A 16468-nucleotide genomic window follows, 5' to 3' on the forward strand; every position below is an offset into this window, starting at 1 on the left:
AGTGATTGTAAAACTTCTTAGCTTGACTAAGTGCGGGTTAGGGCAAGGAGGAAGTGCTCCCTCCATTGTACATCTAGTTGATCTTCTTTCATCAAGGAGAAGTTGCTCTTCCTAGTGTTTGGTCTTCAAGTTTGAGGACAGCTTGGTAGACACTTGGTTTGATTCCCTATCTTACTTTTCTGTTTAATAAAATCTTCATTGCTTATCTATACTTGCTTCTCTGATCAATATTGCTATTGTCTTCTAATCTACTTGGTTGATCATTACTAAAAAGGAAGGTAAATTTTCATTAAAGAAAAAGTGCATAAACTTGGTTAAGATTTTAATCAACCCAATTCACCCCCCCTCTTGGTTGTCTGTGGGACTTACAACACTATAATGCCAGAAACTCCTCTAATCACTTTGAAAAAGAGTTTGCAGTTAAACCCTTTTTTAATAACCTTTTGAGCTACGAATGCCCATACATTTGGTAGAATAATTGTATAATACCATCTTAACCAAAATAAAATACTAATGTTTTGCAATTTTCAAAAGGTTTTTTTTAAGGGGTGCCAATTAGACATTAATTAACATATCTACATCACATCGAACCCCTATCATGTTACGTGTATACATTAACAATTATTAAGAAATCAAAAGATTTCTTATTTACAATCCCTTCCACTCCATTTTAACATCTAACCTAATCCCGTCTTTTGGCTTTTATACACTTTAACACTACATTTTTAAAGTATCAATTGAATACAACTAAAACCCTTTATAAAACGGTCTGTCTAACGGGTGTTCATACGATAGTCGTTAAAATATATTTTAAGTGTTATATTTTTGAAAATATAATATTAATTAAGAAAAGTAAATAAATATAAGAAACGTTAGGTAAGATTAAATAGAAAAAATATATAAATATAGGAAAGAATAATAATTATTAGTATATATGTATATATATATAATAAGTTAGGTGAATGTTAGATGTTTATTGTTAGAAAAATCCTTTTTAAAATATGTAATTACGCATAACTATTGTTCACAAACACTAAGCCTATGATTACGCATAAGTACAAATTGTACACAAACGCTAAGCCAAGTTGATCTAATAAACTTTTCATCTTCTTTTTGTCAAGTAGTTCCCTGTTTTGTATTCTTTCGACAAGTCTCTCTCCCCTCCGACGTCCACGCTCCCCCCCGCCCCACCTCTCTCTCTCTCCTCTTACGGCTTTAGTTTGAAAATTGAAAATTGAAAAGAGGGGTTCGGTTCGTATATACAGTTCCAATTTCTCATTTTCTCCTCCTAACATCTCTTGATTTCATTCGCTACCCTATCCACGCTATGCCAGAGTGCCGGACAAAACTATGCAAGAATCCCGCACTAAATTCTATATTATCTTCTCCATTTCTTTGATTCGTCATTTGTTTGATTGATTGATTGATTGGCAGGTCGGTTGGTTGGATTTTTTTGTACTTTTATAACAGAAATCACCAAAGCCCTCTTTAGGGTTGGTTCTCCTCCTCTTCTTGTCTCTCCTCTCGTGGGATTTTGATTCTACCGTAAATTCTCCAGGTACTTTCTTTTTCTTTTCTCACTGATATCCCAATTTGCTTTGGGTTTTCTTGTTCCAGAAAATTCCGTGGAGTTTTTTTGGTTTATTTTTTGTTGTTTTACTAGTCTTTTTATTTTTTTGCTAGTTAGTACTATTTTCAGAGGTAGATGTTCATTTGAGATCTGATATGGGTTCGGTTTGAAAGCGGTTTCAACTTCGGTTGTTTTCTGATTTTGGGATTTTATTTTGGTTTTGAAATTCATATGCTCCAAATTTCTTGTGTCGTAAATTTTAATGTGTACGGTTTTTTAAATCAAATCTGTCTGATCCGAAATTGGGTAAATGATATGCCGTACATTAAATCACCAATTTTATACGATTGTATCTGAATATAATTGTGTACAAATAGGTCAACCTTCTCCTTTTTTTTCAATGAAATAATATTTGAGTATTGATAAAGGATTAAAGTTCTGAGATTTTTAAGGCCATAATGGATGGTTATTTTTCAATTAAAAGCATTTGGGAATCTGGGAAATGGATTTATTGGTGCAATGATGTCATTTTGCTTTGAATAGTTGGCGTGGAAAAGATAATCAGTCGTTTGGAGATATGTGCAAGTGCATCATTCAGTGTCTAGTTCTTGATATCGTGAACACTAAAAAGTTCAATCATTTAGTAGTGAGAATGTGACCGTTATCTTATCAGTAAATTTGACTCTTACAGTATGATGTCGATAAGAGTTGGCAGGGTTTAACTATTTCTTCTTGTTTCTTTTAGTCTTCTCGATTTATTATTTTTGGTGTAGTTTGTATGTGATTGCATTTTACTTCTGGTCTGTAATTTGCTACTGTGGTGGATGCTGTTTGTCATAGTTTTGCTTTAATGAATTTGAATGGTTATGTATGCTACTCAACGTATTAACTGAATTGACATGTAGAGGATCTAAGCTGCTTATTCTGGTGATGTCAACTGGAAATTGTTATTTCGATGACTTGCGCAACAAACCTGAGGTCATTGATCCTGCTCAGGATGAAGAATTACTGGAAGTTAGCGAGCACATGAATGACGCTACTCAAATTGCTGTGAAACCTAATCTGACTGTTTCTAGCAGTGTTCGTGAGTTGTTGGAATGTCCTGTCTGCTTGAATGCAATGTACCCTCCTATTCACCAGGTACTTATATTTATTTTAATATTTTGTACGTGATGTCAGTTCGCGGTCAACTGAAAGCTTGTAATCGTAGATCATCAGTTTATAGCTGCATCAATTTGATCTAGTCTACCCTTAAGTGCTCAACATCTGTAATAATAATCTTAAGGGACATTCTCTTGGTTTTTCTTGTTTCTGTTATTTCTCCTGTGTAATAGCATTTACATGTTGAAACTTATCATTTGATGACATGGTATATGTGAATCATTTAAGAAGTTTATCTTGTACACATATCTTAATTTATCGTATAGTTATTGCAGTTCAATTTAATTATATTGTTTTCTGCTTACTGTTGCAGTGCTCGAATGGGCACACCATTTGTTCTGGTTGCAAGCCTAGGGTGCACAACCGCTGCCCAACCTGCAGGCATGAGCTTGGCAATATCAGATGTCTTGCATTGGAGAAGGTGGCCGCATCCCTTGAGCTTCCTTGTAAATATCAGAGTTTTGGGTGCATGGGCATATATCCTTATTACAGCAAGTTAAAGCATGAATCTCAATGTTCGTTTAGACCCTACAACTGCCCCTATGCAGGATCTGAGTGCACGGTCATTGGTGACATTCCCTATTTGGTGGCCCATCTAAAGGATGACCACAAAGTTGATATGCACAATGGCAGTACTTTTAACCATCGTTACGTCAAATCAAATCCACATGAAGTGGAGAATGCTACATGGATGCTCACAGTAAGTATTGTCCCCAAGTGGGTTTGATGGTCATTCACTGGTGGTTGGTATTTTTCTCCTACCTAAGCCTAGGTTTTTAAACCCCAGCTATCTAGTTTGTTTAGCCATTCCTTTTCTTTTACTCCTTTCATCTTCTCTGTCCTCCCCCCCCCCCCCCCCCCCCTTCTCTTTCTCCCCAGTTGTTAAGAGTATGACAACCATTTTGTGTGTGACAAAATTGTTGATTGCCAAAGGTTGTGAAAAGCATATACAAGAAATTGGTACTTTAAAAAGGAGTTAATGCATATAAAGCAATATGATGGGATTTATTAGTAACTCCATTCAGGTTTGTAGTTCTGATCTTTGACGTCCCTTGCTGTCTGGGCAATGAACTTGTAGGAAATAATGAGGAGTCCTATTAATTAAACTGCCCATTGCTATCCTTTGTTTGATAACCTTTAATAGCTTCTCTTATACATTTGTAGCAATCTGTTTACCTCTTGTACCTTCTTTTTTAATTTAGGTTTTCAGTTGCTTTGGGCAATACTTCTGCTTGCATTTTGAAGCATTTCAACATGGTATGGCGCCAGTTTACATAGCATTCTTGAGGTTCATGGGTGATGACAATGAGGCCAAAAACTATAGCTATAGTCTCGAGGTTGGCGGGAATGGCAGAAAGATGATATGGCAGGGAATTCCTAGAAGCATAAGAGATGGCCACCGCAAAGTTCGTGACAGTTTTGATGGCCTCATTATCCAACGTAACATGGCCCTGTTTTTCTCTGGCGGGGATCGGAAGGAATTGAAGCTCAGAGTCACAGGTAGGATTTGGAAAGAGCAGTGATGAGTTATAGGGCCACAGCTTCCGTCATTGTTTGTTATCTTAGGGGTAGATTTGTTCTTTTAGCTGTTGAGAGTCTTCTGGTCATGTATTTTCTGAACTTTAAGGAGGCAATCCCTCTTTGCAACTATGCAGTGAATACATGAGTGAGAAGTCCTGATTTTATGCAATTCATCATGCTTGTGTTGTGCAACATATAGTTAGTGCAATACTGCTAATGTTGTTTTAGTGTATCTAGCAGTTATTTAGTAGGCACTCTAGCTACCATGTCAATGTAGTCCGGAGAATTCTCCTTAAAATATTCTAATGTATGTCTAGTGAAAAAGTTATTCTGGGTCTTCGAAAGAAATAGTTAATTCTTCTTTGCCTATGCCCGTGTAAAACATTTGTTTCATGTAGGGTACCATCCAGCAGTGTGTTCTGAGGGGCAGATGATTGTGTAGTTTAGTGTACTTAACTGAAGGCCTGCTTACTACACTAGAAAAAAAAACAGCATCAATTATTGGTCAAACATATTCATTTGTTCCAATCAGAAAGAAATGTTTTGGATATTAACGAATCTGAATACGCTTTTAACTGGCTTACTGAATGAAATGTGAAGTGCCTGTAACTGAAATAATGGGTGGTTTTTATTTGCAGTTTGCAGTAATCTCCAGTGGGGGATTTTCCAGCTAGCATCAGGCAGTCAATGACAATTTTTTGTAGTCTAGTGAGCCACAAGTGTAAACCAATTACTCTAGAAGTAGTTGGCTGTCAAGAGAGTTTTAAAACTCTACTTGAATATAGATTAAAGGATTAAATTCATTAAACTGCATTCCAAAATTTCAGACTATTGGAAAGCTCACCAGCGGGGCATAAGTTTGGATCCGTGGTAGTTTAGTCCCTTCGAGATTTTTCTTGGATCGCTTTGGATTCTCTTGTCTGAGTATAGAATAGGGGTAGGTATAGTCAGTAGCACTTCAGTTCCTTTTAGATTCTCTTTAGATCCCCTTTTTCCCTAGTATAGAGTAGGAGTAGGTATAAATTAGAATAGGGAAAATCATACAAAACGTCCCTCATATTTTGTAAAATAACTTTTTTTTATCTCTTACTTTTGAAAGTATAATTTTGCATTCCTTACAAGTTTACATTGGTCAAATTTGGTTCCTACCTAAGTTTCTAACTAATTTTTTGTAGGAATTCATCACGTGGCTTGCATGTGGTCATTTTTTAGGGGCAAAATTGTCAAATCAAATTTTACATAATCCGATCTATAATCCCTTTCATTTCACAAAATGAATTGTTTCTTCCCTTATATTTCACAAAATGAATTTTTTTCATCCCTCATATTTTATAGAATGAATTTTTTCATCTCTTATTGACCATGTGTATGAAGATTTTTTTTTTAAAATCCATGTATATATCTATTTGATTTCACTTAAACAATACGAATAACATGTAATATATTTCTATTTGATTTTATCTAAACAGACTAATTGTAGTTGTACACATGTTATTTAATAAATATATACATATATATAGGTTTAAATCTGACAATTTTGTTTTGAATATATATATATATATATATATATCTATTTGATTTCACCATATGAATTTATTCAATATTTGTAACTTTTTCTTTTTTACTAATAATTCATTTATTGAGTTGTGTAATAAGGTCATATAATTAATCAGTCCTAATTTGAATTCTATAGTCATGATAACAAATACAGTTTAAATTTAAAATTTAAATTCTATAATCATGATAACAAATTGCAATTTAAATTTGAAATTTTTACTCTCCATTTTTAAGACTAACAGTTGAATTTCGTGTCTTGTGATTATTTTAAAATTTGAAAGTGTCAATCATGTACTTCTTTTTGTCATACTTTTCCTTTGTTTATTTTTTCTGTCCAAATTTAATTCGATATAAACACTTGATAATGTTTAGGTTTAAATGTCTTTTTTGTTTTCAATTTTCGAGCACAAAGAAATGAACATAAGTGCAAAATTAACTATTTATTTAAACTCCTATATATATATCTATTTAATTTCACTTGAATAGTACGTTCAGGCGAAATCAAATAGAGGTATATTACATGTTATTCGTATTATTTAGGTAAAATCAAACAGATATATACAAGAGTTTAAAAAAAAGTTATTCGTACGCATGATCAATGAAGAAAGGAAAATTTTATTTTGTAAAATGTGAGGGATGAAAAAATTCACCTTGTGAAATGTGCGGGACTATGGATTGGATTGTGCATTTGATTTGACAATTTTACCCTTCAAAAATGATCATGTGTAAGGCACGTGGTGGATTCCGACAAAAAACTAGCCGAAAACTTAGATAGGGACCAAATTTGATTAATGTGAATTTGTAAGGAACGTAAAAGTATACTTTTAAAAGTGAATGACAAAAAAAATCATTCTACAAAATGTGAATGATATTTTGAATGATTTTCTCATTAGATTATATCGTGTCTGAAAAAAAAAAAAAAAAAAAAAAAAGGTAAGCACGAGTGTAATTCACTAGGGGGCACTTACTTTGTTACTGGCCTAGTGCATTTGGGAGAACACTCCGTACAAAATTAAGTGGAGTACAGCATTAAATAGAGCTTCCTAAGGATTTTTGAGATTTATCAGTTGATCATGGTGTTGCTTATTACATTAGTCACTATAATTATATTAAAACATCATCGGAATAGTTCGATAATTATGCAAGAAGCATAATAGATGCATATTAGTAGGTCCTTATGGAAATACTTGGATAATTATGCAATAATCATTTGTCCTAGAAGATGCTCTTAGTTGATCAATCATTTAGTAATAGATAACAAATATACAATGGAACACTATTTTTCTTTTTCTTTTTTTTTAATGTTTTGCTATTAATAACTTATTAATAATATTTCTTACATGATCAATTAATCTACTACTTTTACTGGTATAATTGAGTTATGTGAACTCTAACTAGTTTATATGAACTTAAATTATAGATTTACTAGATTTAATATGCTTTGCAATGTAGTTCACATATATTTTGTTCTTGCATAGAGTTGATGATGTATTATTAAAAGTGGAATGTAACAAATAATTAAGATAATGAAAATAAGTGAGATAGAAAGGATGGCTTTATTCAAACACATCATAAGGGTGGAGTTGGATGCATTATAAAACAAGTTCAAGTGGGTGCATTGCAAGTTGAGTAATAGGATTTAGAGCCATTAAACCTAACAAACACATATGAATTAATGGAGGAAGTAACATTATGAAACAATCTCAAATAAATCTGCACTAGAGCATAAGAAAACAGAATATAATTTTCGTATTGCTACACAAAATATAAGCAGTCCGAGTTCATAGCAGACAATTGATATAACGGCTTCAACTGATAACAACAAAAACTGGCTGACACACAAAGCAAAAAAAAAATATTAAATAAAGAAAAGTAAAAGAGTTAAAAGGAACACAGTAGAGAGTATATATATGTATAAAAGGAGCTTTCACATATTGAACACATGAACCCAAAAAGGAAAAACATACCAACGTAACCGAATCAAAGAATTAATCTATAGAAAATGGTGCGTGCTAATTTTAGCCCCAATTAAAATACATAATGTTTCAAGGCTCCTCATGAGCAGAATGGTAAATTTAAAGTCTTGCAAAATTAAGTGTAACTGGCTCTCTGTCCGGTTCCATAGTCATATAAATGATAGGTACAAGAAGGGAGAAATGATACACCAGCTTGTACAAGCGTAAGACTTTCGATAAACTCATCTAATTTACAAATCTTTGGGTCTCTTCTATTTCATTAGACTCAACTCCCATTCACAAGATATTCATCGATCACAGTTGGGAATTTCGTGAATAAGTCAAGACTGACATAATTTAACCAAATCAGGGACACTAAAATGCCTCAATTTACCCCAATCCGTAAAATTTGTTTTTGTTTACAATATCAGCCTGCAAAGTCCTTGTTTCTCCTTTAACTCTCTCATTGTAGCATGCTAGCATTCTTGTTTCTCATTGTAGCATTTTTGTAGTATAAGAATCAATTTTCAAGAAAAATACACTCCAAGTTGAGTCATACAAGGTGATAGTCCAAAATCTTTGTGCATGCGACTATCACCTTTTCTCACAATCCAGAACACGATGGTGGATCAAACTACTAGGCATTCCCAATCGGCAACCACGTACAATTCTCTTTTCGAGGGATCCAAGAAACTCGATCAGAATACAAAAGAATGCCCGCATCTCAGGTAAATGCATATTGGGGGAAGAAAAAAAATGCTGTTTCGCAACATTTGTGCCTAAATTTCAAGAAAAGTGCTAAGTGGTCCCTCGATCTGACTAGTAGAAATGAGAAATGCAAATGTGTTTTCCTCTGTCCATATGAAGCAAGTTCTCACAACTCAAGCTCTCAATGAAGTCGAAGCAAATCAGCACTATATTTCACCTGACTTGCACACTCCTTAACCTATTAGACCCTGGCTCCATTCACTAAATTTATGGCTGTCTTTATGTTTTTTGCCAATTCAGCCGCTGCTCCAACATAAGTTTGGGGTGTTAAATTCAAAAGCGTCATCATTGCATCTCCTGGTATATCCCGATTCTTAATAAATTCTCTCAAGCTCTCTTGGGTCACCGCTTTTCCTCTTGTTAGCTCCTTTAGTTTTTCATAAGGCTCTGGTACACCATATCTTCGCATGACCTAAAGACCAAAACAAAAAGATTATCACGAGTCTTCGATTCTAAAAAAGCTATAAAATTAACTCAAGCTAGTGATATGAAAAACATCCAGAATCTCAAAAAACAGTAAAATCAGACATTCAAAACTGCAGTGTGTTCAAAAGGGACCAAAATAATTGTGAATTAGTCAATTACTTCCTAGAAAAGTTCCTTCCCACTGCCACCTCAGACCATTTCTTGTTAGGGGAAAAGTATCTGGATCACTTCCAAACGATGGTGACTTATCATCTCTAGTACTTAATCCAACCCTCTACAGATTATCTGTTTGCCTCCACATCATGCTATCAACATATTCAGCCACCCAGCTAGGCCTTCTCTCTCGAGACCAACCCACATTCACCCCTTACCCATACAAACCTCTCCAATCTTCTCCCTCTACCGAATCTTAACAGTCATCACTTCTTCAGTATTCAAGCTCTATCCATATTACCCCAACTTCAATTGACCACCCAGACAATGACTTCCAGACCCAGCACTTCTCATGTAAAAATCAAACTAAAGACAAGATTAAACTAAGTATTTAAGTCATCTGTGTTAAACATATCTTGAACTGAGTAAAAGAAGATTTTAAAAAATGAAAGATGCTTCCTCAAATCCTTGAGGTCTCTACATCTTAGTGAAGAGGGAGTTCCCTGCTTTTATTACATGTGGTATTCTAGAGAGTGCATAAGATTGTGGGCTCATGTGTCATGAAAGTAAAATTGAACAACTGAGTGCAAATTCATCATTTGCAGCATTTAGGAGTGTGCTTTTGTTGTCTATGTAAAGAGCTTAGGAATCGTCTTACTAGATGAACAATTGGACTTACTCTGCTTACAGAAATTACTCAAATTTAGTAGAGAATCCTATTGCTGTAGAAAGACAATTTCTTCCATCCCTCTGTATCTGAGGGATGGAAGGCAGCTGTCAATGTGCTTTTTGTGTTTCCATGTAGTTCAGTCTTTTATGTTTATTTATATAAAGAACTTAAAAAGTTTCCTTTTCCAAATCTGTCTTCCTTGAGTTGTCATTTTTTTCCCTCTTTTGCTTGCACTCTTCCTAGCTTGAAGAACTGCGAGTCAATCAATTATATGTTATAGCTCAAACCATTTAAAAGATTTACTATAAATATTTTGCCTTTCAGGTAGACAACAGGCATAGCCATGAAGACAGTACAGGAGTTCCTATTAGTTGGCCTCAGGGAAAATGATCTAATTATATATTTCTTTTTCAAATCTGAAGGTGTTAACAATTACATAGAGAACTCATTAAAGATGTCTAAATGTAATAAGCCATTAAACTTGTACTAGAATCTTTCCCGTAACTCTTTTCCCCATTTAACATGGGATCTTTCCATCATAGACATTACAAGAGTTAGTTAATATAGAATTGCTTACGTAGATAAAAGATAGTAAACCTTTATGAGATCTCCTTATGCACATGACATAAATCCAGACTGCTTTAGTAAATGAAGTTCTAGGCAGACAAAGGACTAAAACCAATTCCATACTTCTCCCTTTAACTTCTGAACTTCATTTCCCACATCCTTAGAAAATGTGAAAAACTGACACTTGACAAGGCATTTAAAGGGGAAATCAGCAGCATTTGGATCTGAAGTGTTAATCCACTTAAAAGTTCAAAATTTTGGATAACTTCAGTAGCTCAAAATTAGGGATGGTCTGGAGCAATGTCCCCAAGTAGTTTAGAGGAAACCTACTAAACTTCATAAGCACATGCAAGTCATCCAGTACCCCCTTGCCATGTAGTAAGACCATCTAGCCTGAGAACAGTAGACAGCAAAAGTCACACTGCACCCAATTGGAAGCAAAGGAAAAACCTACCAGAAGGAGAAGTTATAGGACTAAAGCTTGATGCAGGGAGAAATTATAGAACTAAAGCTTGATGTAGAGTTTTTCTGCCCAGTATGCTAAATAATACCAACATTTTATCAATATGCCAAGTTACTGAATACAAACTTCTCAAACATGCAACAAAGAAAAGTAGATACTAAGTAACTAAAAACACCAAATTCAATATCAATATATTAAGAAGATATCAAATGAAGATAGTCACGCACAGTTTGTATTGGTTCAGCAAGCACCTCCCACGTGCGGTTCAAGTCTTCACTCAAGGAAGCTTCGTTGACCTACAATAAAACAAGGCCAACCAAATTAGAAGCAACAAAAATGATGCCCAATGCACCAGTTTTTGCAAAGTTCTTAATATTTAAAAAAAGATAAACTGCTTTGATTCTTTCATCTGAGAAAAGAAAAAAGAGAAAAAGAAAATATATGGGAAAGAGTGCATAGTTTCCTTCTGGAATGGATTCATCAAGGGAAAAGACAAAGTGGATTTGCCACAAGGAGCTATTATTCCAGTATTGTCAGAAATGCATTTCTTGTACAAATGTGAGATGTATTAGAGGCCACCAATTGTCAGCTGAGGTAGTTGACACAAATCAACAAACATTTAATAATACTAATAATAATAATAAGAGCTGCAGCAGCAGCAACATCAACAACAACAACAATAACAAGAATAACAATAACAAAAATAACAATAACAATATAATAATAACAAAAACCACTACTTTTTAGCAGGGGTGAGTGGGAAGGAAGAATGAAAGAAAAATGTGGAATAGACCCAGATGACACATATCCGTGGCCTATATCCGATTCTCAAACAACTTTTGCCTACTGATAAGCCCTAGCTAAAATACTAAAGCAACCCAACATTTCTCAATAAACTATGTTCTACTATTGGCCTGTGAAAACCACCATAAAGACTGCTTTAACTGAAGACCTTAAGAATCTTACTACACTATTCCCTCTGAACTAGTAATCATGATAAACCAATTACTGAGAAAACTGGTTGAGCAACTTCACAAAGTATAAAGCTTACTAACAGCTATTCCCTCTAAACACATCCCAAGACATAATCTCTTCAACAAGTTATTCCCCCTTCATTTCCTGATCAGCAATACCACACCAATGAAGCAAGATGACCATGAGACTACTAATTCCACACAAGCATCTTTCTTATATACAATATGCAACATTCAATACCCCCTGGTACTCATATTTCTTGACCATCAACGAGATAACTATTGTCGAATACCTGAAGCTTTCCAATGCCCGTTAATGTATTCTTGTAGGCTAGAAGAGAGTGTCCTAAACCCACACCCATGTTTCTCAAAACAGTAGAATCAGTCAAGTCCCTCTGCAAATGACAAGCACAAAAATCAATAAGTAACTTTAAGCAGATAAAAGTGCAACTACAAAAAGAAAGCACAAGCCAAAGTAATTACACATGCATATCAAGCACAACCTTGGGATCTATCAAAAACAGTATCTAATCAACTTTCTTTAAATTGAGTAACAACATCCCCAGCCAGGGTAAAAACTTCTGAGTACAATGATGATATGGCTATTTACGTAGAGCTGAAGATGACACAATTGAGAAGAATAAAATATTGCACATTTACCTGCCAGCGTGAAATAGGTAACTTCATGCTTAAATGGGACAAATCTCCATTAGCCACTCCAAGATTTCCTTCGCTATTTTCAAAATCAATTGGGTTAACCTTGTGAGGCATTGTAGAAGATCCAATCTCACCAGCTTTAGTTATCTGCTCAAAACCATGTATAAATACCAATCTTTCATCGAGAGACAACATGTTGGTAAACATGAAACAAGTGTACATATATATACATGAGAAAAGTGTTCATATAAGAACATAGACAAAAATTAAAACAACAAAATACAGCGCACTGACCTGCTTGAAGTAACCTAAAGAGATATATCCCCAGATGTCTCTATCAAAATCAACTAGAATGTTGTTAAACTGGATTATAGAATGAAAAAGTTTGGCCATGTAGTCATGAGGTTCAATCTGCATTGTAGAATACTCAAATCAAAACCATGAAGTATTGAATAGTGTCATTATGTCAAAGACGTAAACCATGGTACTTATTATCATGAAAATGTCATCAAACCAGAAGATCATTCATTGTGAACCAGTATTAAAACCTTCAAACGAGGCAAAACCAAGCAGATATTACTAAAAGGACACAGAATCACAATCTAGAAAGCGCCAATTGGTAATTCTAGTGGTCAAGTGGCAACTCAAAACACTGTGTGGCTTAATGTATGTCTACAATTGAATAAGCTTCTAAATCTGCCAAAACCAAGCCTTTAGGATCAAACATTACAAGCATCCCATAATAGATTTTAATAAACTAGTCAAGGACAATAAATAAGGTATAAGAAATGAGAAAATTTGAGGCAGAATATGATTAGTTTAGGAAAATACTTGAGGCACATAGGGATTGAAATCAATTCCAAGAGATGCCACAAATTCCTCTGCAACTTGCGGCCAGTTGATATCAGGATACGCCACAAGACGTGCATTATAGTTTCCAACAGCACCAGCAAACTTCCCAAGTATTTTAATTTTTGAAATACCCTGCTTTTCTTGCCTTAACCTGAATGCAAAAATTGCCATTTCCTTTCCCAAGGTTGTAGGTGAAGCTGGCTACAAAGAAATGGCAGATATGAGCAATTCATTCAAGTTTTAGCTGTTTGAACAGTAAAGAATCAGAAACAGATCCAGCAGTAAAAGTCATAAAATATATTGGAGATTCATTGTGCCTTAAAAGGGTAGAATAATTCAGGTTGTATACCCACTCCCAACACCCCAACCCCCTCGGGCTCAAAGAAAAAAAAAAGATAAAATAATCAGAAAGAAAAATCGACTGTTACCTGCCCATGGGTGCGAGAAAGCATAGGAACGTGAGCATTTTCTATAGCGATGTCACTTATGGCTGAAATCACTTCATCCATAGCAGGTAATATCACCATAGAAAGAGCTTCTTTCAGCATAAGTGCATGAGCAAGATTGTTAATGTCTTCAGATGTACAGGCAAAGTGGAAAAACTCGAGCACCTAGACAAGCAACAATAAAAATACAGAACAAACGCAAAACATACAGAGATATTATTTTGGGTTCTATAATTCTTTTGAAACATCATGCAGGGGAAATCAAAAGAACTCAGAGTCCTAATGCGGCCATCACGTCATGTCCATAGAGTAGAAGCATGACATTTCCATTCAGTTAACATCAAAGTTCTAAACTGATACCTTTCCTATCTCTGGGTGTGACTGGCACCTTTGCTTCAAAAAGTATTCCACTGCCTTGACATCATGGTTAGTCACTTTCTCAATTTTCTTGACTTCCATGGCATCATCTAAGCTAAATCCATCAATCAAGCCTTGCAGATAAGTCTCAGCATCTTTAGAGAATCTTGGAACCTCAGGAATTTCAGGAATTTGAGAAAGTTTTGACAACCATTTCACCTACAAAAAAAAAAAAAAAAAAAAGAGATTTCTGGCTATGATTTTGTTTGAAATTCATGAAGGCAGAGGCGACAGTAAGGCAAAGAAAGAAATAAAGGACATGAAACACCCATCATCATCTGTGAGATGTTAAAGTGCTAAAGCTGCCCATCCAAATTCAAAGAATAAGCATGATCAAGTTAGCAAGAGAATTACAGTTGCAAAGTAATTTATTAGAATGGCACAGTAAACTTGGAAAGTCTGAACATAGCTCACTTCAGCATATTCACACATACTATATATGACTCAAGAGCAAGAGGTCCCCTCTAAGAGATCTCTGCTCATGAACTGAAGCATTTAACCCACAACAGAGATAAACCAACACACTTTGCCAATAGCCCTCATACAGATCTCAAGTTAGGATGGCCAGAATTTCATGTCATGCCACATTTGCACATACAGGGAGTAAAACTCCTTTGTGGATTGTTTGCCAACAATTTATGCTTTTAACACCAATTGCATGTTGGCAGCACTTTCAAGCCTCACGACATGATCAAAGCCACAAATCAATACTACTATCCAGCGCTATCTAACATCATTCTGCCAATGTCTCAGTCTCCATCAGCATACAGAGCGTAAAATGTAATATGACAAACTAATCTCTTTTTTTCCTCATTACAGTATTTCTGCTGCACGATCAATAAATATTTAAATTTCAAAATGAGATTTCTAGAGAAGCTTTGGTCCTTTCCTTCCCCATAACAGCATTTTGTGGTAGGAGTCACTACTATTACTTAAAATTCCTGAAGTAAAGCTTCAGCAGGTGCAATTCAGCATGACTAACAATACAAGTATCAAATTTTAATAATTTCATTTCCTTCCAATCTTACAGAATTATCAGACAGACCAAAATAAAACTTCCAGCACAAGCCCCCAAAAAAATTTCAAAAGGGAAAAATATGATTTCTGTGCTCTAAAGTTCAAAATCAAGATAACACAGAAAGTAAAGCTCCAAAAACATTAAAGTAAGTCATGTCATGTATCCGTTTGTCCACCCATTTTGCCCTTTTTCCTCTTACTTTATTTGAAGCCGGTACTGATTAGATAAGTTACTTCCAGCCAGAATCTTAACTAATCAGTTGACCAACAATTTTCATTATGCTTTGAAAACTTGTATGGTGAGATGGTTTGCAACAAGAATTATCTACAAGTCTGGGAAGCAATTTAGCAACATTACCAGTTAAGGAATTGCACTATTAGAAGCATACCTCAACTAAAACCCGAAAGCGAATTAAACCATATTCGCCCACATAAGCAGCTAGCTCCTTGACCTTTGCCCAATAACGACCATCAAGAGGACACAAAGCCGTTAAGCTTACGAGCTCCAAATCATGTGAATCATCACCAGACATCTTCCTTCCCTAGAAAATGAAAAAAATTCACAAAAACCCAATAAAATTTCAATAACAAAGCCCCATAATAGTAACACAAAAATTTTTTAAAAAATTCAGGTTCCGCCTTCCCTTGAAAAATAAGCAAAAATAAACTGTAATTGCAAAAATAAAAATTTAAATAAGCATGAAATCATCAAAGTTTCGTCAAATTAGAGAAAAAAACCGTTTCTTTTTCTACAGCTTCAGTACTGCTCTCTTTTGCACTGGCTTTGCAGTAGCGGTTACTGAGAGTGTAAAACGAAGCATTTGAGAGGGGAGGAAGACGGTGATGGTAGGGAAGACGGAGGTTTAAGGTTCCATAATTGCAGATTGGATTGTAAAATGGCGCCGCCTGGCAATTGATACCAGATACCCTAAAAGTAGCCTCCAGTTCCATTGGGCTAGACTTCTTCCCTGAACTGAAATCACTGACTTCTCTCAGTTGCTTATCTCTCTCTCTTATCCTAATGCTTTGGGCGTTTATAATATAGAGTTGGCGGCGATTTCGCCCCAACAGAAAACCGCATTTGTCCTAATTCAGCCCTAATTCCTAATTCTTCCTTTCACACCCAGCCGACACCACCACAAGTTACACCCACTTCCCTTCCTCCTCACCCAATTTGCCTTCCTCCACTCATCAGAGACATGACAATAGCATCATCTCCTCAATACCGACGCCGGCGACTTCATCTTGCTAAGGTAGGTTTCTTTCTCTTCATTTGCCCCATTTTTTTTTTGGA

At 35.1% G+C, this 16468-nt stretch overlaps 2 protein-coding genes across 6 annotated transcripts; one reads left to right on the forward strand and one right to left on the reverse strand.

The window, feature by feature from the left end:
• The first annotated feature begins 1087 nt into the window (after nucleotides 1-1087).
• Nucleotides 1088-5073, forward strand: LOC113732543 (E3 ubiquitin-protein ligase DIS1). Of its 5 annotated transcripts, none has more exons than XM_072075935.1 (6): nucleotides 1110-1352; nucleotides 1435-1558; nucleotides 2476-2710; nucleotides 3045-3431; nucleotides 3934-4231; nucleotides 4891-5073. In XM_072075935.1, the coding sequence occupies exons 3-6, from the start codon at nucleotides 2501-2503 to the stop codon at nucleotides 4941-4943; spliced, it is 948 nt and encodes a 315-aa protein (XP_071932036.1). In that variant the 5' UTR covers nucleotides 1110-1352; nucleotides 1435-1558; nucleotides 2476-2500; the 3' UTR covers nucleotides 4944-5073. The 5 variants fall into 5 exon arrangements, with proteins under 5 accessions (XP_071932038.1, XP_071932040.1, XP_071932036.1 ...); XM_072075936.1 differs by having other exon boundaries at nucleotides 1113-1251; XM_072075937.1 differs by lacking the exon at nucleotides 4891-5073 and having other exon boundaries at nucleotides 1088-1352; nucleotides 3934-4589.
• A 3316-nt stretch (nucleotides 5074-8389) lies between these two features.
• Nucleotides 8390-16416, reverse strand: LOC140004243 (uncharacterized). The gene is made up of 10 exons (XM_072075940.1): nucleotides 15913-16416; nucleotides 15564-15716; nucleotides 14101-14316; nucleotides 13723-13905; nucleotides 13274-13495; nucleotides 12737-12853; nucleotides 12446-12589; nucleotides 12079-12180; nucleotides 11039-11107; nucleotides 8390-8944 (listed from the first exon to the last, which is right to left on the reverse strand). Exons 1-10 carry the CDS (start codon nucleotides 16123-16125, stop codon nucleotides 8714-8716), a joined length of 1650 nt encoding a protein of 549 aa, XP_071932041.1. The 5' UTR covers nucleotides 16126-16416; the 3' UTR covers nucleotides 8390-8713.
• Between the last annotated feature and the right edge of the window lie 52 nt (nucleotides 16417-16468).

This window comes from Coffea arabica, chromosome 2c, assembly GCF_036785885.1.
Source record: "Coffea arabica cultivar ET-39 chromosome 2c, Coffea Arabica ET-39 HiFi, whole genome shotgun sequence".
Lineage (NCBI taxonomy): Eukaryota > Viridiplantae > Streptophyta > Magnoliopsida > Gentianales > Rubiaceae > Coffea > Coffea arabica.